Here is a 16,431-nt window from a genome sequence, read left to right as displayed (position 1 = left end):
GCACCTTGCAATCTGAATGTGCACCAAGGCCTCTTTCAAACGGGCGGTTGTTCTGCCACTTGTAAATCTAGGTTTTTGTATTTTGAAATGCCAACACTCCTGGAACAGAGATCACTTGCATTTGTACATTGCATTTACGTGTGTTTACATGTGGCTGCGTTTAGCTGCAGTAGTCAATTCTTGCCTTTTCTAATGCAACTGTTTACTTATTTTCTCTTTGTACTGTGATTAACCGCATTTATGTACAGATAGCTGCAGTACATTCCTCCTGGACGCAGTCAACTTTTCCTAAACGCATAAAACCGTATGTTATGAAAACGATGCTAAACGCAGTGTGTGAATGGAGCCATAGGCATGCATTATCTACATTTAGCTGCTGTAAGTTCCTCTAACAGCAGCTAAAAGCTGAAATCTAACCGCCCGTGTGCAAGGGGCCTTACTCTTCAGTCTTCTTTCGGCCTACAGTATGCAGCAGATGTCCATCTGAACAACCCACTAAATTTGTATCTAATCAGATATGCTCTTTTTCTATATGACTGTTGGTAGAACTACAGAAGACTGTCCAAACTGCAAGGTGAATGACCAGCTATAAACTTGTTATTTCTGCAAACTCATGTCAATGGACACAAGCAGTAAATCCACCTTTTATACGAATATACTATTACTAGAACTATACTATTACTATACACTACACCTTTTCGCAGTTTAAAAAAAAACTGCATTTATTTATATATTTTTACACTGCAGCCTGTAATGCACTGCAGATGCAATGCCAGGCTCCTGCAGACTCCGTCAGCTGTCTGTCCATGCCTCCTGTATGGGCAGACAGTTATGGAGCTGCAGGAAGAATAAATTAATTATGAGAACGCTCACCAGCGCCTTCGTAGTTTATTGAAAACTACAAGCTGTCTGCCGTAGTGGAGGGTGGTACTTGTCATTCATTTATTCACTGAACTCTGAATGAATGACATGGCCATGTGGGCGGAGCATCACATGGCCACGCTGTTTATAAACTGACAGCTTATACAGAAGGGAGAGTACAGGCAGGTGCTGTACTGTAACATTACACCCTAAATGCAGGTGTAACATGTTACAAAAGTGATCTTAGCCTTTAACCTAGTGGAGATAACAAATGAATGGATTTTTAATGAAGTCCTCATCTGACTTTCCACAGATAAGCGGTGTTTAATCTCTGAAGTGCTCCCTACTCCATTTACATAAAGATGCACGCTTTGGTCCAATAATGCAAGTGTGCATACTTCTATTAAAGTATCAAGAAGGAAAAATCTTGGATAGTTGGGCTAGAATAATACAGTTGTTACCGCCCTAAGGCCTGGGACCACACTTCCACAATTCCAATAAAAAGAGGCAAATGCTGCCACAATTTATACTAATCCATTAAATAACTTTTTTAAAGCGAAGATAAGTAGTGCGCAATCCCACGATACACATCAAAACCATCACTAGCAGAGTAAATTGATTATACAAAAAACCATTAATAGAGTGAAATCCTTTATCAGATTAGGGCATTCTAGCAGAGAATATGCTGTCTACATTGGCAGGCCCGGGGCAGCGTTACATAAAATTTGCTGAAGATGGAACATTTAAACCTAAAATTTGATAAGTTAGTAACAAAATTAGTAGAAAAGCAGCATGCACTTAAAATTAAGCTTGACAAACATGCAGAGCTTAACAGCCATTATGTATGGCAATATGTTGTAAACAGAGGAAAAAAATTATTGCATTTCAGAACAGGAACAATTAAAATATTCAAGCACATGGGCAGATGATGATTGTCAATGGAATGACAACCATTCATTGCCAACATCCCTCAAACATAAGCCTTACATTCGAACATTTTATATATCAGACATTTACCTGTGACAGTAAAAGGCTACACACAGGGCTTTCAATGCCATCTGTTTAGCTTTGCCTATTGCCATCTATACACCAGCAGATCTGACTTGTCTATCGGGGAGGTCAGTTTTTGGGAAGATCGGCTAAATCAAAGATCAGTCTGTCTAGACCTTCTATAAGTACAGTACTTTCTTGTTTCTATCGTATATTGAACAATGGTTAATGTGCAAGTGAATGGTCTTTCCTGGCTGGCTGCTTTCACCATCATATTCATTACCAGTAGGTTAAAAGAAAATCTGTGCTAAAGCCAATCTGTGTGACCACATGCCATTAGAATTGGGAGGGGGAAAATGGCTCCTACTGGGAGGTGAGAATGGGTAAGGGTTAGAGCTTGTCTGATTTTTTTTTTTTCCCTTAAAAAAAAAAAAAAGTAAAAAAAACCACCGCAAACCTGTCTAGAACAGGGATGTCAAACTGGTGGCCCTCCAGCTGTTGCAAAACTACAAGTCCCATCATGCCTCTGCCTTTGGGAGTCATGCTTGTAACTGTCAATCTTGCAATGCCTCATGGGAATTGAAGTTTGGCAACAGCTGGAGAGCCGCCAGCTTGACACCTGTGGTCTAGAGTTACCTTAATTATAAAATAGTGTGATCTGTCTTATAACTCACAGTATAGACACCCAAAGCGGATACTGAAGGGCAATCCATGTACCTGCTTTATGTCTCTGTACTTCAGTTTTTAACTTTGCAGATCTACCATGACTTTCAGAAGGAGGATTTGGTATCCCTGTTTGAGCTGCAATTTTTTTGAGGAAGGAGGAGACAGCAGATGGCCTTGGCACACTCAAAGGCTGGTGAGAACAAAGCCAGAAACTTTAAGGCTGTATTTGCACAGGCACTTAGCCACAGAGCAAATCCCAGCAGCATGAATCAACTGAATCCTATTGTGAGCAGATAGCTGCGGCCACATAGCTGTAATGGCAGGCTGTAAGCGGCCTCAGCTATTTGTGACTGTTTGTACAGGCAGCAAGTACCTGCATGGAACACGGCTGGACGAAGCTATCTGCTCACAGCTGTCAAACCCAGGAGCAGGAATCCGTAGATTCTTACTACTGAAATGAAGCCTTACAGGTTTACACCAGGGCTCGCAAAGGATAAAATTGTAAATCAAGATACCCAGACTGGACTTTGTGTTAAATATCCCTTCTGAAGGTTCTAACACGACAATTTAAGCAAGTGCAATGGTGATTAAAAGTAACTGTAAATGGGGTTTCAGTGCATTTCAACATTCTTGTTGGTTGCCTTTCACTAGTTTTCTGAAAAATGTAATGCCATGTCTTCTGTGCATCTTGCAGGAGACAGCCCAGGCCATAGGTGCACACACACTGTCCTAACTTCGTAAATGCACGCTGTAATTTGTACACTTTCCTAGGCATGGAAGTACACTGGAAAGAGCAATATTGCTATAAATAAGACTGTGTCAAAATTGTAAAGTCAACATTATTAAAAGAAAACCTAGCAAAGTTAGGCCCTGTATACCCAGCTCCCCAAAGACACCTCCAACAAATGTCATGCTGGTAGATCATTCGTAAGCCATTACAAGTTATACCTGTCCAACAGAATGAAATTTAGAAAAGGAATAAAGCCAATACACACTGAAGCACACAGCCTAGAACATCTAGATATGGAGAATAAATCACCTCTGCTTCTCATTCTAAAAGTGCTCCGATGATGTGTGGCTGCAAAAAAATTTATATTTTAAAAAGGTAAAACAGCATTTATTTACAAGGTGAAGGCCAAGAACTATAAGCATACTAACAGTCTTATGTGTTTTACATATAAACTCATTCTACTCTCCAGAACATTCTTTTAATCTAGCCAGTGGAATAGACTTATGTACATAGGTGCCCAATTATGCGTTCATATGCATAAATTATGGCATTGTCAGTCATTAACACTGACTAGGTCAGGTCATCTTTTCTGGAGCAGAGAAAGACACCCAGCAACAAGAACCCACAAATGCATGAACATTGTCTAATCTGGACAAACAAAGCCAGATCAGGAAGCTGTCTTCATGCCTGTTGGTTGCTACAATTTGATTTATAAATATTTGCAAAATAAAAAAAAAAAAAAAAAAAAAAAAAAAACTATACTCGCCTCTCTGCTGCAACATCGGTCTGATCCTGCAAGCTGCCCCTCTCTGGCTCTAAAGCCCAAGACTTAAACACAGGACCACTGATTGCTCAGTTCTCAGTCTGCTCTGCCCCTCTAGCACTCTCTGGAGCACTGGGCTGTGGAGGAGGGAGCAGCTAGCTCAGACATCTGAGTGGATCCTGACATTGTCGGGATCCTTCCATAGCTTGCAGCAGCTCTATGGTGTCTGCAACAATGGGCTTTAGCCTGCTGTCGACTTACCCTGGGTCACAAGAGAGCATAAGTATACTCCTGCAACCCAGAGGAGAAGTATGGCATAAAAAAAAAAACAAAAAAAAAAAAAAACACAACTTTGGCTTTAACTTTAACACATAATTATAAGCCAAAATAACCACAGTATACCAAGTGAGCAGAAAAACTGTGGTAAGATTGTTACTAGTTGCTGCTTATAACCATAAAGGACAAAGGGTTGATTTACTGAAGGGGTTAAGAATTTTCAATCCTGTTCTGGAACAGATGAGGTTTGCTATGGACAATACACTATACCTCCAGGAAAAATGGCAGTATATTATATACCAATAACCCCGTGCTTGAATGAGCAGTGTAAGCAAGGGTTGCAGAGACATGCAGAACGTTCAGCTTGTGATATAACACTAACCTGATCTGAGAATTCGGTCAAGCCTTTCCACACTAGGGGATTGTATCCGAATACGTGGACTTCCTGGTGAGGACACTTCTGAACTGACATCGGTGGAATCTTCCATAGTGAGGAAGAGAAGCTCCTTCACACACTTGTGACAGATGCTGTGCTGACATGGTAAAATCAAGGGATGGGTGTACAGCTCCTTGCAGGAAGGACATACGAGTTCTCGCTCAATATTTCTGATCACAGCCTGGAGGAAAAAAAACCCAAATAAATGACTGCACTGTAAGGGAAAGAAAAAACAAAAATTGTCAAGTCTATAAGCTTTGGAACTAAGGTTGTAGAATTGTGATAATTAAATCACCTTGTTTATAAAACACAAACTTTGATTTTTTTTTTTTTAAATCCAATTCTCTAAATGTGTGAACCAATCTGCAAACAATCGAATAGCCATAACTTCCCTTCCAATCGATTAAGACTAAATTTTAGTCAAACTAAATCAATCAGCCATGGAGGTATATTACATATCATTTTCCATCAACTGACAGCATTGATACTATGTTCATGAATACAATTGTATTTCGGTTCATTAAATGATGAAATCACAGTGGAAACCGATATGATCAATAATTTCAATACGAAAAGCACAATCGCATCTTAAATAATTGATCAAAATCTACTTTATCACTTGCGGTATACCGATCAAATGGGTTGTCGACTATAGATTATTCCAATCAGAAGACACTGATCAGAGGAGAAAAAAAAAAAAAAAAAAAAAAGTGTATCAACTCATGTATGGCCACCATTAATCTCTGGATCCATTAAAAAAGCAGCTACAGGTGTACTGTGGGAAGACAAGGGCGCATATGTTATGGAAAGGGGGAGGGTGTTCTGTAGTCCTAAAACCCTTCCTTTTCTAGGGTGCCAACACTAATCCCCTATAGTGTGTCAAGTAAACAGTGAAAGCGAACTTAGTGTATGTGCAGTCTATAAAAGCCAAGGAATTACTGGGCAGGATTAGGAATACTCTGCTGCACATTAAAGAATGCTGTTCAGAACAAAAATGGGCACAACGCATAATTCAGAATAGAACGCATGGGAGATTTTAAAAAGGAGAGTTTCTTTGTGAATTAGTTTAAAAAAAAAAAAAAAAAAAAAAAAAACCCAGTGCATTATTTCACGGTATACTCAGCTGCAGCAAAATATCGCTTAGTGAATTGTGCCCAATGTTACTGGATCCTAAATGGAACCTGTCACTACAAGAATCCCCAATAGCTACCACAATGTACCTGAACACTTCTAGTTCTGGAGAAAGCATCTCCCCTCAAAACCCCTGAACCTGGGTGCATGGTATGCAAGTTTCAGTTACAGCATCACACAATGTAATGTTTGTCTCATTTCTGACACTTCCAGATATCCCAAAGTACACCAAGGAGATAAAAAGGCAAGTTTTACATACTAGCATACCATGGCTCCAGGGCATACAAGAGAATTTCTGCTCAGATTCAAAAAGGTTTGTAAATGTTAACATCTTCGAGTTGGAAGGTTAAAAAAAAAAAAAAAAAAAAAAAAAAGTTTTGTAACTTTGACATGTGTTCGTACAACTGTACATATCGTTGTAACTACTTCACACATCCAGGTGAATTTTACCTTTTTTTTTTTTTTTTTAACTAATTGGGATTTTGTTTAGTGGTAAATGGTAACCAGTTTTTCTTTTGTTTTTTTTTTATTAAAGCAAAACTGGAACAAACATTTTTGAATTACCACTATAAACTTAGTAGAAGATACCCACTAAAGAGCAACCAAACAATTCCCCTGCTCCTGAAGATCACAGATATACCACAAGTGTATTTGTTGCATGTACCCCTAGTAAGGTCCAGAAACTATAGTGTACATTTTGCTTTTTTTATACTACCTAAAAATACACTGAAACAGATAAAGTTGCAAACAAAAAAAACACACACACGACTTACCACTGATAGCCAATCAGAGGCTACCACAGCATCCAGGTACTGGGAGGCCCGGTTCCCGATCCTTAGTACAAGACCTGAGCTCTTGCTGAGAGCTTGATCTCTGTGCTGGGAGACACTGTGCAGCACACTTGGTACAAACACAGGAGCACAAATATGCAGCCCCACAGAAGACAACTCATCCAATTTACTTTATCATTTTAAAGCTCAGTTCCAAGCAGAAAAACCTTGCATTTAAATAGATTTTTCAAGAGCCACAAAGGATATAAATCAGGGATATGCAATGCCTATCTCCCAACGCCTGGGATATGTAGTTTTGGGTGGCAGACAGGTAGTTTTTTTTTTTTTACATTTAGCCATGCTGCAGGCAAGTGGCAAGGTTTGCTTTTTTTCTTGCCATTCCCACTGGCTGGATGACAGGTAGTACACTCACATCTGTTCTGTCCATTACACCAACCGCTGCTGAATAATGCTAATCCAGCCTGCATGCTCAGGCCTGGAAGTGTCTGCTAATCAATGCCTGTCCTCCAGAGCGTGGGAGGACCACCATCCTGCTTCCTGAGCCAGGCCTTTCTATGTGTCAGGCAGAATGACTACATAGCCTAACCACCCTGAGCTCCTGCTGTGCAGCGCAAGCGGGATCAGACAGCGCAAGCGGGATCAGACAGTGCCTATCTACCCTGAGCATTTTGTGTCCACCCCATGAAGTATAGACAAACAGCCTACCTATGCGCTTGTACTGAGTACCCAAGTGCTTCTCTGCATGAGGGTAACCTGAAGGAATTAAGATTATTTTTTTCACTCCTTGCGGCTGGCACCTCGTTTACCCACTCAGCAGATGCGCTTCTGCTGAGCATTAAAGAGCATGACACTCCCCTTTTCTGATGAACACCCAATCGGTGCCCTTCACACTGCAAGGACTCTCCCCTCCCTGCTGGTCTCTGGGCGTTTTGGTTAATTTTTTTTTTTTTTTTATCATCACCAGGTCAAGTAGATTGCCATGAGTTAAAAGTAGATTGGGATCCGGATTTTGTCCCTTGCACAATTAGGTTTTTTTTTTTTTTCCCACACCCCTGTAAATCCACTTTTCTGCACCAAAATGTCTTTGCAAACCCAACTATTACCTTGTAAATATGGCTGTGACATCACTGTGCTGTACATAGCCTCTGTAGGGAGCAGAGCTATTGGAAGGCCACAGCAATTTCCATCCACTACAGGTTGTCTGTAGAAAACTACAGGAATGGGCGGATACAAGACCAGTCACCCTGCACAAGGAGAGAGATCAGCAGTGACTGGTCTTTATTACAAGAAGCTCCTACACAGAGGTAAAAGTTTACTTTGAATTATTGCGCAGATCTAAAGCTCTCCCAAGATATAAGAATACACATGCCTATTGATTTAGGGCCAGTTCACACCATGAATTGCACATTGCGTTCCTGTGCAATTCACATACGGTCTGTATGCAGTGTGATTTCAGGCCATTCATTTCAATGGGCTGAAGTTGCACTGTTGATCCAAAAGTAGTGCATGTACTACTTTATAAAATGCACAGGAACCAGATCACATGGTACTGCTGTACCATGCAATACAGTACAGGTGAACACATTGCGCCTGCGACCTGCATTTGGGGTGTCATTGAGTGAAGTGACACCTGCTGCAGATCGCAACTGCAGTGTGTTTTGGACATGGAGTGGGAAACACACGGAAAGCGGGTTTTCGGATTTTAACAAAAAAATAATCTACCAACATGTATAAAGTACAGATACCCTGCAGTGCCTGCACATACTTGCAGCATCTTTCACTACCTCCTGTTTCTCCCAAATGGGAGCCGGCTGCAGTGACCTTCAGATGCATCCTGGAGTGCACATCTGTGCGGGTCCGCTCTGGGATGCATGTGGAGGTCTGTGTAGCCAGCGGCCTGTCATTGGTTTCAACAGGCAGCCTGCAAGCCCATAGACTCAAGCGTACGGATCGGTATGCCCGAGTGAATGTATACTGGGAAAATCAACTGCAATTTAACCTGTATGAAAAGCAGCATGGAGGGTCATTACCAATGTGTGCCAGAAACAGACTTTAGCAGCTGTACACAATGGGCCAGTTAACATGGCCTCAAAGTATCCAAGAACAACTTTTTATGCACACCCTTTGTATTGTTTTACATGTAAATGATTAGTTTGATGTAAATTATGAGTGAAAAACGTAGGTCCCATATATAATTACATATGCAGGCAGGAGAAACCACAATCACTCGTTTCATATTCCACCTCTATTACCTACTTGGCAGTGCTTTACTTCAAAAGGTTTGTGCTTTATTGTCCTCTCTTGATGCAAGTTGATGTTTTAAGCACAGACATTCTACGTAGTGGATATCCTACCAGTGTGGAGAGTGTACCCGACCAACAATCTAGTGCCCAACCTGCGGCCCTCTGATACTTTTTGTGCGACCCTGAGGGACCCTGCATACATTGGAGTGATCTCTAGCAGTCTAATGTAATGTGTCTCCAGTCCATGACAATCTTCGGAAGCATTTTCCCAGTTCCCTACAATTACAGAATGATCAGAGCCTTAAAGTCCTACAGCATGTTGGTCACTGACCATCTCCTGCTGCATTGTCTGCAGTCTGACAGTTCTCTACAGCATTACAGATTACATGTGGTCCTTTAGAGACATCAGGGGCCACACTATAATCCAGAAAGCTGACCACTGCTTTAGTGGTTAATCCACAAAAGGCTATATACAATAGAAGATATGAAAATGGTGCTGCATTTACTCTTTTAAAAGGATAAGTTCACCTCCTATAACATGTTACACCTGTATTCAGGGTGTAACAGGTTACTGATGCAGCCGCCCCGCACCCCCACCCAAAGCTCCCGTTTTGGTAGTGGGACAGGGATCCGCTGTCAAAAAGTTTTTTTTTCTTCTAAAAAGCATCGGCCATGCGGGGCTCCGCCCACAATTCATACAGAGTTATGTGAATGGAAGAACTACCATCAGCCATTGCGACTGACAGCTCGTAGTTCTCAATGAATTACCATGACTGATAGTACAGGCCAAATGAAGCATGTGAAAAATGGGCGCCAGAGATATTCATCCGGATCCATTAATGTCAACATGCCTCAATTTTTAAAATAGTCCACAACTGAAAGGATATCCAATAACGTAAAACAATTAGATAACGTCCACAGCTAGCAGAACAAGAAAACAGGTTACATCTCAAATTAGGCAAGAGACTGAATTACAAGGAAAGGAGGGGAAAAAAAACCCCACAACATATGGTTGGTGTAAGGTAAGCTGCATTGTCTCCCAAGAACCGAGCTAGGTTCACACTTATGCAGGTTGCGTTTCAGCCGTTTCTGCATTGCGTTTTTGCACTTGAATTTATTATGCGTTTTGCGGGGGAGGGGGGGTTCCCTCTTGTTGCTAGGCAGATTTAAAACGCGGCAAAAACGCAATACATGCTTTTCTGCAGCTTTCCATTGAAGTCTATAGAACCAAAAAAGGCCCTGACCCTTTCCAAAAAATGCACCGGGTGAAACACCCACAGGTGTGAACATGTCCCATAGGAAATCATGTTAACTTGACTGTGCTTAGGTGTGAACCTAGGGTACGAAACTCTTCTAAAACAACTTAACATGGAGGGTGTAGCCTCATTCATTAGTCTGGTGTCATACTTTCCTACCAGCTACTAAAAGGAACATCATGCCATGAATATGGATAAGGTTGCCATTAACAAAAAGTTTGCAGATCTGAAGAAAAAAAAAAAAAAAAAGTGGTCAGAATGCTTCTGACAGGCAGGAGTCTGCTTGTCAGATGTACATAATCTCGGTGATCATGTGTAAAAACCCCCGCTGCTGTCAAGTCTGTACAACATACGAACCTGGAAGCAATAGGGTTAAAAGGCTAATTATGGAGGCACCTGGGCAGGCTGTGTGTGTCCATAGACAAACACACAGCAACAGTAAGCCACCACCCCTCCTCACAGGAGTTTGACTGAAAGTAGTGGGAACCTATAGCTGAGAGACCAGGAAGAGAGGAGAGCAATGCTGCATCCGGAACATTTCTGGATCGGTGAGAAGAGTCAGCTACGTATTTAGGGATTGGGGGTAGTTACTGGGGTGTTTTTGACCTTTGTGCAGGCACTGCATTAAAAAGGTAAAAAACAAACTTTAAAACCACTTAAAATTTCCATGCTTGCTGGTTCCAGATGAGTGAGGAACACCTATGTTTCTACACAGCGGAGTCCACGTTTTAAAATACATACTATATATTCTGGTACTGATGAAAAAGCAATCTAGAAATAAAAAAAATGTTGTTACAGTAAATTGCTATACCTCACAAAGCCAGTTCAGGCTACAGCCAAATATGTAGGTAAATGTCATATAAAAACGCTATATCAAGACTGGCTAAATACATGCTGCTGGCTTAACATCTGGGGGGTCAGCAGGCATGAATATGCATTGGGTGCTTCCTCCTGTCACCCATGCGCATGGGCCATAACGTTTATCCACACTCAAATCCAAACATGGAATATATTGCAGCTTTCTGCTCCTTATGCAGGCCATAGACGGGTCGTTTGTCGGCCGAATTTTTGTCCACACGAAAAATCGGCTGATATTCACGCCGTTAGTGGGGCAAGCCTTTTGGCTGTTTTTCACGGATCTTCTCATTTATTTTTATCGGTCATACTAGAAAATCCACGAAAAACGGCCGTTTTTCGTGGACATTGGTGGCAGCATCGGCAACGGGGCCGACCGATTTTTCGTTTGATCGGCCTAAAATTCGGCCGATAAACGGCCCGTCTATGGTCTGCCTTAGAGGTGGCAGCTGCATTTGTTTGTTTTTTTAGGTTACATACAATCTTCTGCAAACACAATACCTGTTGATCCTGATGCAAATTGAGTATTTTTCTAACTTCCCGTGTATTCAACTGGAATCTCAAAACAATGCTATCAACTTCAAGCTATCTTTTATAAGCTACAAAACCCCTCCTACATAAGGGGGGGGTGTTTATAGACCTAATCAGCTCCTCCATAGATACAACACCATTTATGAGCATTGTCATCCCAGGGAAGAAAGTGGTACAGAAGCACCAGGTAAAAGCAGAAAAAAGATCTTTAGCATTAACTTGCCGGCAGCCACCACATCTAAGAACTGATAAAACTGCAATAGATTAGATTTGTTGGAGTTTAAATATTACTAATTTTACAAATTTTCATCACCCAGTTTTGATGACCATGTACAGTACGCATTGCTCTTCCTGCTAAGATCGTTAACTGGCATGATCTTTACCAGTGATAGCCAATGCATTTGAACCCAAGGACTTTCAATGAAAAACCTACCTTTTATCCAGCTTCCTTTAAAGCTGATCTCCAGCTTTTAGGATAGGTTCACACTAATGAGGTGCGGTACATCGCATGCAATTCGCACAGGAACCACACTCCTGTGCAAATCGCATGCAATTTTTGTGTGCGGTGCGATTGAAGCCATACATTTTGTATGGCTCAAATCACACCGTACCAAAAATGGTGTAGGACCCTTTTTTGGGTCCACACTAGAATCGGATCGAATGGGTATTCACACCTATGCGATTCGATTCTGCACATCGCACCGCGTTTTGCAGACCGATTTCATGTTAACTTAACATACACACCCGCATAGGTTCACATAAACTGGGTGAGAATCTGATGCGGTGCGGAATTCGCACAGAAAAAAATCTGCAAATTCTGCACCGCATCAGTGTGAACCCAGCCTCAGTGAACTTTAGTTTGGACCAAAGTGGTCTGAAAGAACTATTGCCTTCACTGATGAGGGATGAGAACTTTTCATCTCCCTCTCGGTCCAGAATCAAGTCAGGCTTAGTGGTGCTCAGAGGGCTTGGTATTCTATGCAGGAATACAAAGCATTCTCTGATTGGTGGAGTCCCAGACGCAGGTTGATGACAATCTCTGACTCAGCCATTTGGAGGATGCCTTGTATTCATTCATAGAATATAAAAAGCTGAGCGCCACTCAGTCTGAATCAAATTTGAACTGGGATGGGGATAGGAACTTCCCATTCCACTGCCAGCTCAGTGCTGTATATTGTACAGTGGCAAGAAAAAGAAGGTCAACCTCTTGGAACTAATTCATTTTCTGCAGTAATTTGCCATAAAATGTGATCTGATCCTCTTCCAAGGCAAAATAGACAATGTCAAGCATCTACTGACACTACCATATAAATCTTGGCTAACCCTTCATATTTTTTTTTTTCCACCATCTGTGTCACATTTCAGAGATTTCCATTCCCTTCCTGTTCCATAGCCAAACATGAAGAGAGGAAATCCCTGCAAATTAAGGGAATTCCTTGAGGACCCCCAAAGTAACCAGAACTAGTGTCCCATTGGAAGATTTCCCCCCTTACTTTTTTGGGGACAACCCAAAATCAGGGATTTTCTTTCAGTGATAATGGTAAACGGGACAAATAGAGAAGGTGAATTCTTCCTAACGGGGACACAGACATCAATAAAAATGGACAGGTGTTCTAATCCCTCTCCACTCTGTCCAAAAGAGATAAAAAAAAAAAAAAGTTTTGCCTTTAGTTATACTTTAATGCAGTGATCTCCAAACTGTGGCCCGGGGCCAGATGCAGCCTTTGCTTGCTTTTATTTGGCACTATTTCATCCACTGACACCAACAATGGGGTATACAATTCCCCACAATGACAAATGATGGGGAGCAATTCATCCCACTGGCACCAAAGATGGGGCACAATTCATCCCACTGGCACCAAAGATGGGGCACAATTCATCCCACTGGCACCAAAGATGGGGCACAATTCATCCCACTGGCACCAAAGATGGGGCACAATTCATCCCACTGGCACCAAAGATGGGGCACAATTCTTCTCACTGGCACCAAAGATGGGGCACAATTCCTCTCACTGGCACCAAAGATGGGGCACAATTCCTCTCACTGGCACCAAAGATGGGGCACAATTCCTCTCACTGGCACCAAAGATGGGGCACAATTCCTCTCACTGGCACCAAAGATGGGGCACAATTCCTCTCACTGGCACCAAAGATGGGGCACAATTCCTCTCACTGGCACCAAAGATGGGGCACAATTCCTCTCACTGGCACCAAAGATGGGGCACAATTCCTCTCACTGGCACCAAAGATGGGGCACAATTCCTCTCACTGGCACCAAAGATGGGGCACAATTCCTCTCACTGGCACCAAAGATGGGGCACAATTCCTCTCACTGGCACCAAAGATGGGGCACAATTCCTCTCACTGGCACCAAAGATGGGGCACAATTCCTCTCACTGGCACCAAAGATGGGGCACAATTCCTCTCACTGGCACCAAAGATGGGGCACAATTCCTCTCACTGGCACCAAAGATGGGGCACAATTCCTCTCACTGGCACCAAAGATGGGGCACAATTCCTCTCACTGGCACCAAAGATGGGGCACAATTCCTCTCACTGGCACCAAAGATGGGGCACAATTCCTCTCACTGGCACCAAAGATGGGGCACGGTTTCCTCCCACGGATGCTGGGACATTTGCTACTTCCAACGTACACAGTCCGGTCCCCCAAAGTCTGGACAGCAAACTGGCCCTTTGTATAGAAAGTTTGGAGACCCCTGCTTTAATGTGTTTGAAATGGCACAGAGCACTGTCACCGATTTGGTCACATTGATACGTTGGCTTTGAACACAGTGCTTTACATACAACATACACATGCCATTGTTATCCAATTGTTTAAATTGCTATTTTACAGCGCTGTACCCCTTTTTGGGGGGTCTTGTTTAAATGTTGCTAAAGAGTTTTTAAAGGCTTTTTGTATTCACTGCTTCCCATTCAGTCAATGTAGATAAATGACCAGGCGGGAGCCTCCTTGTTCTGGAACATACTCCTACATCATTCCATTTTGGGCACTGGTCAGTGACCCCTAGACCGCTCACCAACACGATCCACAATCAGTGTCCACCAGACACAGATCACATCCAGCTATACAAGGCTGCTGTGATTGGCCCTGTACCAAGTGAATGCGGTGTCCAATCACAGAAATCAATAGCAATTCTATGTTAACACTTATCTCCGCATGCTCCATGTGATGCAAATTGCTGGGCAGTGAAACTCCCAACAACTGTGGAAGAAAAAAAAAAAAAATTCGCATGACGTGAAGCTTTTCATCCAACAGAAGCTCCTGCTCCTTTTTGGGCGACAAGCTTAACGCAATGCAACTTGCCAAGATTGCTGAACAGTAAACCTTGTGACAACTGCGGTGAAGCCACACTGTTTGAGGTGTCACTGAATACAATGACACCTGAACCTGCATTTTTTGATTGTAGTTTGTTTTGAGATTGTGGACAGAATCGCAGAGATTTTGCCACAATCCCAAAACACCCAGGTGTGAGCAGGGCCTAACGGGGTAGACACTGGAGCTTGATTTGTCTGCTCAGCAGGAAGCAGCACTGAGCACCCAAGTGCTTCCATGTGCAAGGGTAATTTGAAGGAATCATTTTTTTTCTCACTGGGGCCAGCATCTTATTTACTGGCTCAGCAGATACGCTTTTGCTGAGTGTTAAAAGAACCCAACACTCCCTTTTCCTGACGAGCACCCAAACCAGTGCTCATTACACTGCAAGGTCTCTCCCTTCCCCGTTTGTTCCCGGGTGTGGTGCTGGAGGCAGGCAGAGAGGCAAGTAGGAGATAATCAGCAAAATCTTAAAAACATTAAAAAAAAAAAAAAAAGTTTAAACCCCAGACAATTCTAAAAGCACCACTGATTTAAAGTAAAACTTTACCCATAACTTGATTTATATTAAAAAAAAAAAAAAAAAGAAGGATCTTTAGTAAGGAACATACATTCCACATTAACAAATATTCCACCAAAATTAGTGTGTGCTGTAAACTGCCACCAGCATTGTCCCTGTTTCTTCTTGCTGGAGGCTGCCATTTTGCTGAAGCCCAGGGTCCCTGAACAGAAGTAAATAAAGTGAAACTAAAACTAGCGATTTAACAGTTTCAGAAAACAGTCACATTCCTGGAATGCCTGGTTTGCCAACTGTCATATTTGCTTGTGTTCGCAACCAAACTGTCCAACCATCAAATTGCTGGTGCCATAACTGATCACATGTGCAGCACCATGGCAGTTGCAGATCAAACAAAAGCAGATTCCTTGGCGGTAAAGGATAGGAGGGTTTAATTCCGCTTCAAGGCTGTCAGCAGATCGGCCTCTACAGATTTCAGCAGTGCTTAAAAATGGAGAGCAACTGAGCATGTACAGGAGCGGGGTGACAGTGTATTACTGGATTTCAAACAGTATAGGCACTTTTAAAACAAGTAACAAAAAAATCCAGATTTCTCTTACATTCATTGAGAAACACAGCTCTTGCGAATGTTGACCATAGGCATGTTCCAAATCAGTGCCTCAATGAGGGGTGGGCAAACCAAAAAAACTGGGCAAACGTGTCAACCACTCCAACTCCAGCTAGATCCCCCACTGGCTGAGCCCCTTAGCAATTTGCCCAAGTTATGTCTCAAGGACTGGCTAGCATACCTTTGGAGAAGTTGGGCTCAGGCAAGATGGAAGCCGCCATGTGGCTACAAGAAAACGGCAGTCATGCATATCCCCAGCATGTCTATAGTAATGGTCCACCACAAAATTGCCTCCCAACCTGTCCTCAATAACACAGCCACCAGATCACCAGCAAAATGGCTGCTGTGGCCCCAGGAAAATGGCCACTGACCAATGGAATGACTATAGGTTGTCTGCCATAAAGCCTCCCGAACCTCAGGAGGGGGGAACCCGCACAGGACCCT

The 16,431-nt window shown here is 42.5% G+C and overlaps 1 protein-coding gene across 3 annotated transcripts in view; it reads right to left on the bottom strand.

The window, feature by feature from the left end:
* TRIM36 (tripartite motif containing 36) overlaps positions 1–16,431 on the bottom strand; it is a 145,355-nt gene that overhangs the window by 42,228 nt on the left and 86,696 nt on the right. For 2 of the 3 annotated variants that reach the window (XM_089684723.1, XM_089684725.1), the window contains exon 2: positions 4,669–4,903. In XM_089684723.1, coding sequence (XP_089540849.1) covers positions 4,669–4,903 — 235 coding nt within the window. Of the gene's footprint in view, positions 1–3,556; positions 3,596–4,668; positions 4,904–16,431 lie in introns of all 3 variants that reach the window. The other variant, XM_089684726.1, reaches the window with a different exon arrangement.

The sequence above is a fragment of the Staurois parvus genome, unplaced genomic scaffold (genome assembly GCF_062004578.1).
Source record: "Staurois parvus isolate SC_StPar_1 unplaced genomic scaffold, SC_StPar_1.0 ptg000354l, whole genome shotgun sequence".
NCBI classification, from domain to species: domain Eukaryota; kingdom Metazoa; phylum Chordata; class Amphibia; order Anura; family Ranidae; genus Staurois; species Staurois parvus.
The sequence above is the reverse complement of the archived record's forward strand: the minus strand, read 5'-3'. Positions and strand labels throughout refer to the sequence as shown.